General features: G+C 45.5%; 1 protein-coding gene across 3 annotated transcripts in view; it reads right to left on the bottom strand.

Moving 5' to 3' along the window:
- GPR143 (G protein-coupled receptor 143) overlaps positions 1-11,515 on the bottom strand; it is a 65,189-nt gene extending 53,674 nt beyond the window's left edge. Inside the window, exon 1 of one of the 3 annotated variants that reach the window (XM_029604370.1) lies at positions 11,028-11,515. In XM_029604370.1, coding sequence (XP_029460230.1) covers positions 11,028-11,283 — 256 coding nt within the window. In that variant the 5' untranslated portion in view covers positions 11,284-11,515. The remainder of the gene's footprint in view (positions 1-11,027) is intronic. The other 2 variants (XM_029604369.1, XM_029604367.1) reach the window with 2 other exon arrangements.
- Positions 11,516-12,219: the final 704 nt, after the last annotated feature.

The following is a 12,219-nucleotide window of genomic DNA, read 5'->3' as shown; positions in this document are numbered from 1 at the left end:
AAATATTTAATTGATGTTTGGAGAGTTTTTAATAATTTTGAAAATTTGTAATAATTGGATGTTATTCCATTTAATCAGTTGTTTTGAAACATTTATTATATTCTAGTTTTGGAATTATTTTATATTTCTCAGGAAATGTATAAATAGAAATGTGGAGACAAAAACTGAACTGGAAACAGCAAGAAGCCAAACTCTGTATGCAGTGCAACAATGCAAAAACATTAGCTTTATGGACACTTTATTCTGTATTTGGTGAGGGTCTGTCTGTGTTCTGCATGTGTGCCCAGCTAAGGGTGTTCTGTGAGCTTATGGTTTCTTGGTAGGGATCTATAGCAGCTTGGCTTGTTCTGTTTTCCTAATAGGAGGTGTATTGGTGTTTAAGGCCTGGTGTAATTTTTGCAGTGCTGGCTTTTCATAGGTAGGGTTGTTACTGTTTGAGTTCCATAATGCAGGTTTAACTTTGTGCACATTAGTTTGTGTACATTATTGCAGATCCTGGAAGTCTGATAGGTGCTATATTTCTGTTTTGCACAGAATGCAGAGTGGCTTTTTTGGGTTTTCATTCCAGTTTCTATATCCTTATTTATAATTTTTGGTCTTTCTTTTTTTTTTTTTATAGTTTTAAGCATAAAACAAAAAATGCAATCACATCATACATGAATGACTTTGTAACAAAAAAACTGTGTCAATAAACATGTGATGGAATAACAATTATATATGCATTTGGTCTTTCTGTACTTGGTGAAGGTCGATTCTATGTGTGTGACCGAGGTGAAATATTTTACTAGCATGTAGGCATTTGTATCAATATTATTTGTTGTGTTTTCTCAATAGAACATGCATTGGTGGTAAATTACTGTTTTTTCATAAGGAAGTCTATTGCACCTGGTAGGAGAGAGTGTTTATATTGCTGTTACTGAAATGACACCAGAAATATCTCTTTCGTATGGTAAATTGAACGGGGAATGTCCTAGTTCTGTTGCCATTGTTGGGGGGTCAGGGTGGACCCTGTAGATACTGAGTATATGTTTACATTTAGCCCCGTGACGATCATGTGTTCAGCGTGTCCCGCATATGAGAACGATCTGTCAGGTGTGTCCCGACAGAAAAGAGATTGAGAACCACTGGCCTAGAGAGCCAAAATTATGGGGGCAGCAAATTCCTGTCAGCAGAAGGCCCACAGAAATGCTACGCCAGAGCCTATACCACCAGAAAAGGGAGCGCTGTGCTGGAGCCACTGCCAGTAGGTAAGTTGGGGGAGGGGTGCATGATTGATGGTTCGCCTAGGGCATCAACTATTCTTGCATCGGCTCTGAGACGTTTCTACGGCTAGTGTGTCTATGGAGCTGAAGCTCATGGTATGGGAGTCATGCACACAGGATTTATGCTCAGGAAATACGATTTGTGTAGATAACATGTTTTCTGCATGCTAAAATTACTTGTGTGTGCACATTTTCAACTTAGCATGCTTTTTTAACTACCACTGCATTAGTATATTTTTAGCATAATATATCGGGAATTAACTCTCTTTTTTAGCATACGAGTAAAGAAAATGAAGTTTGGGGCACATATTTTACTCATGTCTTATTGCACTGGGGTCTGAATTTGGTGTAGTGTTAGCTGCCTTGGGGTGCATCAGACTTTTCAAGTTTTGAAAGTTGAGAAGAGCTTTCAGGGGGCACAGGAGAGCAAAGTTGGCACATTTGCCATAGGAAATGAATAGGAGGTTGAACCAAGGCTATCTAGAATGCCAAACTTTTTACTAGTTTCATGCTACCTTTCATTTATGTAACCCACCCCAGTAGCATATTGCAAGGTGAAGATGATCCAGTCCAGCTGAAGTCAGGATCCCAGCGGTGGATCGAGAGGCAGAGTCAAGTCTCCTAGGAGGGTGGGGACCCAGAAGTAGAGCACAAAGCGAGCGGAGGAGATGGCAGCTACAGTCTAGATACAACAGATCCCCCACCTTATGATTGTCGATAACTACCGGCTCAGTTGCATCTCTTCACATGGCTGAGACTTGGGGGTAAAGTAGGAAGAAAAAAAGGGAAGAGGAATTATCTTGGATTAAAGGGAACACAAGGGGTTCTTTCTTTTTTTATACAGCGATACCCCATGGAGACTAATATCCTCAAGTAGCTACATGTGCTGATTGCTCTCTTGTAGAAAAGTATATAGTTATGTAGTCTAATAAAACTGCCAGCCCTGTTCACAGTCCCATCTGTTTCTTGGGTTTTCCTGGGGTGAAAAGATGGAAATTCCACCTCGTTTAACACCTTCTTCCCAGGGCATCAAGCACATAGGGTAAATGGGCATAGAGGCAATGTCTATATTTTTGGAGGCATGGCAGGGATCCAGCTTTGCTTCCATATCTGCCACTGGAGTCTGTGACCTCTTGAGGCCCTCTTCCTCAGTGGAGAGGGTTTTCCATTGCTACGGTCCATTACTCAGTAGGAATGTGCTTTTGTTTTTAATGACATAGGCAATGTCAATGGCACTGTCTATTTCGATTCATAACATTTCTAAACGGAAACAATAAAATTAACAAACTGTGAGGTTTTTGGTTTTTTTTAATTTAGTGCGCACTATTACAACTCAGATAAGGCACTCTAAATGAAAAGTTTTAAAACACAAAAGAAAACCTAATGAAATTTAAGGGATACTCCGATCCCTTACCCCAGTGTATTTTTCCCATTTGGACCAACACTAGGTCCTTGCAGTTTTTTTAAGACCTTTTCTAAATGTTTCTCTCCTCCAAAGCTAGGAATAGTCAGCTTGACCCTACATAATTGGGCTGAGCACGTGAAGAAAGCAGAGGGTTTGGAGCTGGGGCTGTGAGGAGAGGGTTTTAGTGGAGGTCTTTGGCTAGGCCCCTCTGGTCTGAAGAAGAGAGGGATTGAGGTGCTGGAGAGTGATTTTGGTAAAGAGAAAAGTTTTTTTCCTAGTTTTTTTGGACTTGAGCCCAGTTTCAGGAGGGACCACCCACCCACCTGAGAAAGAGTCTGGATACATTCCTTGCCCTATGCCCAGGAGAGTGGGGTGGCTTCTGCAACTGCCTGCAGAAAAGAAGTTTTTTTGAGAAAAGCAGTTTTGTTGCATTTTTGGGAAGTTTTGGGACTTTGCCATTCAAGGTTCAGAGTTTGAAGACTATCAGGAGTGCAAGACCTAGCGGTTTTTTTTGTTTGTGTTTTTTTCCCAGGAGCCACTTTCAGTCACCCAGGAGAGTGGATCTGTGGTTGCTCAGGAGCAGTCCCAAGTTGGGAAACAGCCAGGAGTATAAAAAGGAGGTCAAACTTCGATAGGTTCCACACAAACAAACTTTATTTATAAGCAAAACCAAAAAATACAGCATAGAGGCCACATACTTCGTCTCATAACAATCGCGTGTACGCAGAACAAGCTTCCTGCCTTCTCTCTAAGGCCCATCAACCCTTCTGGACTCTGCCTTCTTATCCAAGGCTGCAGGGATCCTCTTTGGCCCTGAATCCCTTGCCGGGTTGGATCTTAACCCATTATGTCCCAGTGACGTATTAGCCTCTTAAAAAATTTGGGACATAATGGGTTAAGGAAGACTGGGTCAGATAGCTCTGGATGGTGCTTTTAAGGTGCTCTGAGGGCGTTTCTTATACACTCCCCTCACAGGCTCTTAAAAACGTCCCTGCCCCATAAGGATAGCTGGCTCAGAAAACAACGAAGGAAGAACAGGCACTGTGAGCTTTTGCGAAGATTCTTCAACTTCATCTTTTGAAAGGACTTTGCAGTTATTTTTTTGTGACAGTAAATTTTATGTGAACACTACCTCCAGTGTCCTGTCTGTTTTTTATCCTGAAGGAAGGTATCGTCCCTGGGAGCCAACAGACAGTTAAGCGTTAACTGTGAGCGAGCGAAGAGACTGAAAGCGGGGTCCCCATTCCCCTACACGCCTTGGGCCTGGGAGTTAAGCCTGCCCCCCACTGACAGAATCCATGCCCTGGGGTTGGAAGGGCTGGTGCTGGAGAAACTGGGTCTTGGTGCCAGGACTGAGGGCGTCCCCTGCACCAATTCAGCCCTAACACTGAAGTGGGGCCTACAGAAACAAAAGAAAATGAAACCAACGTTTTAATCGATGTACACCCCTATTACTCAGTATTTATAGCTCTCACTGGTTCTAGCTGAGGTAAGTCCATGGCCTGGTATACAAGTGTTACCCAACTTAAAAGAACTCCTCTCAGCCACAAGGCCAAGACCCAAGCAAAACATAAGTAACCCTGCCATCAGTCCAGGGGGCACATAAAATGACCAGAATGTTCTGACCCTAATGATGAGGGCCAGACTCTCAAATTAATTTAGCGGGTCTTGCAGATGATGAAGAGGAATCTGTTAGGAGGAGCTCATGTTCCCTTGACTGGTTAGCAAGGGCCCGGACCGTTTTCCCCTCCATGAACCTGGTCCCTATATTTCTCTATTAGCGTTAGCATAAAATAAAGTCTCACAAAGCAGCCACACCTCTCCAAGGTATAATCAAAACTCTGAACTTTATTTCTGGGTTTTACAGCCCGCCACTATGTACATTTAGCTTTAGGTTAAAAAAGCATTCCATACTGAATATGCTGAGTTCATCAGTTACAGAGTAAAAAAAAAACCAAACAAAAAAACATCCACTACTAAGGCCCATCTGGTACCCTCCTCTCAGTCCACATTTGAACAGATCTCAAAAATCCTCCCTTATTCTACCTCCCCATACTTTCCTCCCATCTCTCCACCTTTTTGCACATGAAGCCTACATCCCCAAATACCCCTTCAGTCACACACCAGACCCTAAGGGCTACTCACAACCTCATGACCTTAGGAACCTCTCTTCCTTAATCCTGGGCCTCACTATTGGCAATGTGCAGGATTCTCCAGTCTCCTCCACACTCCACTTTTCCTTTGATTTCCCCTCATCTCAGGGTCTCTCTTCATCTCCTCTTCAGGGGAAGGAATCACCTCTCCTCCAATTCCTCATCATGCCAGCTGCTTAAGGGGAAAAATCACGATATTTCCATTCCTCAGCTTCGGGCCTCATCAGGCCAGAGGCAGGCTAATCTTCCCACACTCCATCCTAGAAAGGTCAACTCCTTCCCAGGACACCTCCCAATCACTCAAAACCTTCCAGCATCACCAAAGCATTAAACTCAGATGCTATTACACATACCAATACCCATAACCCACGAATCCAGTATATTACAAAGTACCATTCAAGGATCACTCCAAAGTAGTGCAGGTTCAAACATGCAACATTTTTCACAACACTTTATACTATGACAAATTCCTGCATCTCCCCCATCCAAAATATCTTGTAAACTAGAACAGGACACAAAATTGGGTTTCTCCCTGCATTCTTCCCCATCCAACTGTGGTTTTGGTCCTCCAAACCACATTCATGAAAATCCCATAATTTCCATAACAAATACTCTTCCACATTAGGAAGGCATCAGAGTAAACTAACTCAGAACTAACAGCCAGAAGGAAGATTTAACTGTCCACTTCAGGGGCATCAACTGTCCAGGAGACTATGTTATGATTAACTTCCAATCCCAAACCTGAAGCAGGTCAGCCTTGAGAAAATCTTCACAAAGGTCCAGAAATCAGATTCAACCTGAAAAGGAAATACAGATATCGGATTTTACGGGTTCATATCAACTGAGGTGGCTGGCATCACTCATATTCTTTCACATCAGGTCCCTCAAATCACGAAGTTCTCAGGGTCTCCATTCAAAGAAACACTGGGACCTGTTAAACCCCAACTTCCACCAGATACCTTTTCTTGCCCGCACACCTAATTATCGTGGTCTGGGGTCTGGTGTTTGAACCAAGTGTTCGGTAGCAGAATGTCAGCAAGTCACAGAATATATTTTCCTCCCACGAATAGGGTGGTTATATTCCACGTAATTCGTCCTCATATTTCAACCCTAACTCCATTTGTTAACCATGTCCTGTACTGCAGCAGGCAGCAAAATGTCCTCCTGAGTCATCCCTTGTTATCAATGACTCTTTCTCAACATAGCCAAGATCTCCTCTTTGATCTCCATTAGCCAATTCGGAACATAGAGGTATGTGATACCCTTGGAGCGGTCTGACAGGAAAAGGTTGGAGAACAGACCAGGCTGGAGTATGTTCTGCTTTTCAACAGTTTAATTACAAAAAGTTCAGCAAGACAAAATCAAAATGGCTGCTTACCTCAGCAGACTGACACTGCAAGAACAGTTTTCAACAAGAGCACAGCACTCCATTACAGCTTCCTTCTTCTCCCTGGGGCCTATCTAACTCTCTCAGGGCCTCACCTTTGTATCCCTTACCTCAGGGAAACGCTCCCACCTGAGGATCCCTTTCCTGTCTGTCTTAAGGTAGACCGGGCCAGGTAGCTGGAGCCAGTCCGTTAAGGCAGTCTGAGGCTCTCTATCATATACTCTATCACAAGGTACTAATCCTTCCTTATGTTCCTCACATGTTGTTGCACTATCCAATCTGCCTTACTGATCTTGGTCAACGGCTTACTACCATTCCACTACCCAGATAGAATCCAAGGGAATTTGTCCCAAATGTCCAACTGGGACTCCTTAGAGAAAACATCTTTGATATTTTGGTCATCCCCTTTGTTGCTATACTCGTCTGCACTGACAGTCCTCCTCAGGTGCTATTCCTATGGACCTCTGTTCCATTATTTTGCTGAACCAGGGCAAGCTTAATTTTTTCTGCTAAATCCTCCAACATCTTCACCATTGGGATCACCATGGTTCCACTACATATAGTATAGGCTAAGTGGGACTGGGACTAAATCACTGAGGTGGTATTGTCCATTGGGGTCATCCAAAGACCATGTCTCTAAGATTTCTCAGAGCCATTCTTGAACCGCAACCCAATCCTGGTGTACATGGGCCCTGCAATAATCCATAGCTTCCAGAACATTATTAACTAGCACCACATGCATTCCTGTAAGATGCAGCCTAGCCTCTGTCTCCAGCGCTCTAGCCTGCTTCCCTGATGTTCTCTGTTCACTCAATGCAACTTCACCCTTTGTCAATCCCTTGGCCAATTCTCTGATACCCATAGTAGGCACTACCTCAACTCTAGGCCTCACCACAGCTCCTCCTCCAATGCTTGCTGCTCCCTCTTTGGCCCGTATTCTGACCCCAAGCACATCGCTAGGGATACTCACCACATCTGGAGTAGGCCTCACCTCCATCACTGTTCTGACTTCAACCACCAGCTCCGCAAGTGCCCCCAAACACCTCTTTGTAAGGAGGGGACCTCTCCATGGTCTTGTTTGCTGATGCATCTCCAGCTACTGCAAGCCAGTGAACCTCTGCTGCTTTTGCCGACCCTGCTGCTCCTCTTGAAATATGGTTTGCTGCACTGGCTGCATGAAAACTCCAGAGCAAGAGGGGGGACTGCATACACCGCAGTGGCTACTCACCCTCCTTCCAACACCCAAGACCAGATGACTCCAGACCTCCCTTTACTTCCACTAGGCAAATTAGGCTGCCCAGGACCTTGAATTACTTCTTCCCTACTCACTGACTTCCTTGCAAGCAACCTCTTCCAGAGCTGGGAAGCCTGCAACTCTTCACTTCTCTTGCCGACTTGGATACAACTCTCCAAAGAGGGTTGTTCTTCAGAAACCTCTGCTCAACTTCCACTCTTACCAAAAGGCATCTTCCATTCTAGTCACTATTGCATTCAGCAGTCCGTGGGCTACTCCTGCAAACCACTGCATTCACCTCCCCTGGCCAGGTTGGCCCTGCTCCTGCTGCAGCGGGCGCCGCAGCCAGCTACTTCCTAGTAGTACGTGTTGCTTTCCTACGTTCCAGTTTTCAGTCTTCATCCAGCTTGTCTTCAGCCTTTGCCCAGCTTGTATTCTGTCTTTGTTCCAGTCTGTCCCATCCATGCTGCCTGCTTGTTCTTGTCTTAGCCTCCTTGCCCTACCTATCCTTCCCTCTTCATCTCCCTCAGACGGATACCTTTTGTCCTCAGTTCTGAACCCAAATATGCTTGACCACTGCCTACCCCAACCACTGCCTGGACATTGAATACGCCTGACCACTGCCTGCCTTTGACCGTTGCCTGGACTTCAGATATGCCTGACTGCTGCTTGTCTATGACCCTAACTACCACAGACCTTCTCTTCTGCATCAGCAGAGAGCCCACCAAAGTCCTGCCGGCCCCAGCACCCAAAGGCTCAACCCAAAGGGAACATGGGCTGGTAGAGGTGAAGGTCCCAACGGGTGTCTTCTTCATCTGAGTCCACCTGCTGACAGTGGGAACCTGCAGGGCTCATCCCTGCAAGTAGAGTCAATCCTGCTTCAGCCTAAGGGGTCCACAGATACAACAGTCACCAACTGCTCACCACACACTCTCCAACACTCTCCACAAAGATAAGATAGCGCTCCTTACTTTTATGGCAATTTGCTCCTTGTGCATACAATTCGTTGCTAGGATTGGCCACCAATACCTACATCGTACCACATCCAATTGATGTTTTCAACCACACTGACAAAGAAGTTCCTCCTTTGCTTCCTAATGGCGGGCTTCTGATCCATACAGACTCAAAAGCCCTCCTCTTCCTCTTATGGCACAAAATTTGTATTTATTCCAACATGGCAGCCATCTTGCCTCCATTGATCTCCATAGGGGCCAACCTCCATACTGCAAAACACCCAAAATGTTTCCCAAATCACTACTCCTTCCAAACTGCTTCCCACGTCCCACATTTGGGTGCCAATTTTATGTAACCCCACCATCAAACAAAGGGGCACATAAAATGATGAGAATTTTCTGTCCCTAATGATGAGGGCCAAGTTCAAACTTTCAACATTTTTCATAACACTTCAAACAATGATAAATTCCTGGATCTCCCCCACCCAAAATGTTTTGTTCCACTAAACTAGAATGGGACAAAATTGGGGGGGGGGGGGGGGGAGGTCTCCCCACATAGAAGAAAACCATGCAAATTGTTCCATCCTGATTTACTGTTTTTCTGCCCTACAAACCATATGCCCAAGAGTTTTGAGCCCCTCCCCCTTGATTTCAAGGTGAGGATCTATCTGTTTGATAAGACTATTTTCCAATCCATGTCCCACAAAAAAGTGTTCTTTCAGTCAAAGTTCTACCAGGTGCCACTTTGCTTGTGAAGTGATACTTGACTTTAATTCAGCAGAAAGGGTCAGGTGGTTGTCTCCCGCAAATCTCCAACCTGAAAGTCTGATGTATACATCTACAAGAGGAGTGTGATTGCCTTCACAGTAGGCGCCCAATAACCCTTTTTTTAGCCTTGCTGTGACTTTCCCAGGCTGGCCTCTCATATTACAGTGCCTCTTCCTACTGCTGTTAATTTCCATGGTAGCAGGCTCTCTCTTTATCCTGTCCCAGGAGGGGGGAGGATTTACTTAAGAGATACTGATGAGGGTAAACACTCCTCCTGCTCTAAATCCCAGTAAACTGGGAGGTTTGGTAGGCTGATCTGTATCAGTATCTCATGTCCTACATAATGAATTAAAGCATGAGCAACTAAATTTGTAAAATGCCCATCAGTAATAAATGGACCCACACCTTTCAATGTTTAGAAAGATTGTAAAACATAAAAAATATACTAGTTTACAAACAGGTGAGGAGACCAAAAAAACCAGGATGCCATAAAGCCTAGAAGGCTAACATTTTTTTTTTAAAGAATGTGGAATGCTGCTACATTAATCTTGCAAAGGACTGTTCTTTATCTTGGCGTGTAAAAACATATTTTTTTCCATTCACTATTTTTATTACTTTATCAATCATAAAAGAAAAGATTTGCAAACCCTTGCTTTCTCTTTGCCAGCGTTTGATAAAGACACAAAGTGCCAGGCTGGGTCAGACCAAGGGCCACCGAGCCCAGCATCCTGTCTCCGAGAGTGACCAATCCAGGTCACAAGTACCATAAAGTAGATCTAATTCCTGTTACTCCCAGGATAGCAATAGCGTCCTTTAATATACCTGACTAATAATCAGGCCGATGCAATATCGGCACGTGGAAAACAGGCCTCATGATTGAGCGCCCGCTCTCCTACATGCACCGATTGACCTTTCCGGGGCGCCCAATGCAATATGCAAATAGGCTGCCCCGGTAAAAAGGAGGCACTGGAGGAAATTGCACGCCCCTAGCGCCTCCTCGGCAGTGGGCACCCAGGAGAGGTGGCTGTCATCGGGTTAGGAAAGTGGACACTCAGTTTTATGAGCATCCCTTTTCCTAACCTGTGCACAGCCATAGATTAGGAAAATGGACGCTCTTTTAACTGAACATCCCTTGTCCTAACCTGGCTGCTGGCATACCTTTTTCTTGGGGGGGGGGGGGGGGGGCAGTTTTAATTTTTCAGTTCCTCCAACTTAATATCGCCACGATATTAAGTCAGAGAAAGTACAGAAAAGCAGTGTTTTCTGCTTTTCTGTATATATTTTGAGCTTCTCAAAAATTGATGCCTGGAGAGTAAAAATATGCGTGTCAGGCGCACATTTTTTTTTTTTTGCATTGTGGGAATAGCTGACAGTGCTCATCAACATGAATTTACATATGAAGTGCTCTATTGGCTACACACGTGCGTTTTGGACGCGCTAACCCACGTTTTGCATCGGAGGTTATGGATGCACATCCAAAACGGCGTCCAATCGCGCTTTGAGCCCTGTGCTGCAGCGGCCCGAATGTGTTATAGACTTTTCCCACCCAGAACTTGTCCAAATCTTTTAAACCCTGCTATGCTAGTCGACTTGATCCTGTCTTCAGGCAATAGTTTCCATAGCTTAATAGTGCAGAGTGAAAAAGCACTTTTTTACGATTTGTTTTGAATCTGCTAGCTGTTAGTTGCATGGAGAGCTGTTAGTACTTCAAAGAGCTAGAGTAATGAAAACCAGAATATTCAGGACAGTGCAAGCAGCTGCGCGCGCACACACACACAAAAAGAAAGAAAAAGTTATCTTTTGTCTTCAACCGAGCTGTGCAAGCCGAGCGCATCCCGCTTGGCTTCAGCGGCTGTGCTTCTTACCCAGGCAGCCCAGCAGGTCGCAGGCGCTGATGATGAGCAAGATCCTGGAGGAGGAAGGTTTCGGCAGGGGGCCGGGCCCCAGCTTCCTGTAGCCCTGTCTCTTCTTGGGCCAGAGCTGCAGCGCGGTGAGCAGCAGGCTGGCCGAGGCGCTGGCCAGGCACACGGCGCTGAACAGCTGCGGCTGGAAGTGCAGCACCAGCTGGGTGGCCGCGTCCCTGTTGGAGCAGCAGTAGGTCTCCAGCCTCGGGGAAGCCATGCCAGCGGAGGGCGGCGGCAGCAGAGAGGCGCTTATCCCTTTCGCTCGGCTTTTCTTTCCACATTCTTGTAGTTTTTCTAGCCCGGTCACGGGTTGGTCGGTGCGATCATGTGCCGCGAAATCCCCTCCAGCTCATCCTTCGCGCCCTACATCCCAGAGCTGAATCACTTCCTGCTTTCTGGCTGGGAGTATCCCCATTTCACTTCTCGGGGTGGGGGGAGGAATAAGTTGCAGGACTGCACCGAGAATTCCACGTGCACGCATCAATTGCCTGTCACATAGTTTAGAAGTTAAGATGCAGATCAAAAGTATTATTTTTTTAATTTCTTCTGCCTATGTGTGTGCTTTAGACAGAAAAAGAGAGGGCATGTGCTGGAAAGAAAGACAAATTCTGAGAGCTCACATGGGTGTCTGCTTGCGTTGGTGAATGCCTTCTTAGAACCCAATGTAATAAAGGCATGGGTTAAAATTCTGCAGGCACACTTTCTTAATGCAAAAGTTTAAAAAATTGTAATTTCCTCTGCAGTAGGCTTATAGTATGCTGATATATCAGCATACTGCGTGAACTGGAACATGTGTGGCAGAATCGAAGTTAAAATGTGCGCTCAGCCCAGGTTCAATGCACATTTTAACTCGGAGCATTCTTTCTGACATGATTTATGGACAAACTCATACTTTGGGGTAGATTTTCAAAAACGCGAATAGGCGTACTTTTGCTGGCGCATCAGGCGCAAGCAAAAGTACGCTGGATTTTAGTAGATACGCGCGGAGCCGCGCGTATCCGCTAAAATCCTGGATCGGCGCACGCAAGGCTATGAATTCTGTATAGCCGGCGCGCGCCGAGCCGCGCAGCCTACCCCCGTTCCCTCCGAGGCCGCTCCGAAATCGGAGCGGCCTCGGAGGGAACTTCCTTTTGCCCTCCCCTCACCTTCCCCT

Source organism: Rhinatrema bivittatum, chromosome 5 (assembly GCF_901001135.1).
Source record: "Rhinatrema bivittatum chromosome 5, aRhiBiv1.1, whole genome shotgun sequence".
NCBI classification, from domain to species: Eukaryota; Metazoa; Chordata; class Amphibia; order Gymnophiona; family Rhinatrematidae; genus Rhinatrema; species Rhinatrema bivittatum.
Note: the sequence above shows the minus strand (reverse complement) of the source record. Positions and strands in the feature narration are given on the sequence as shown.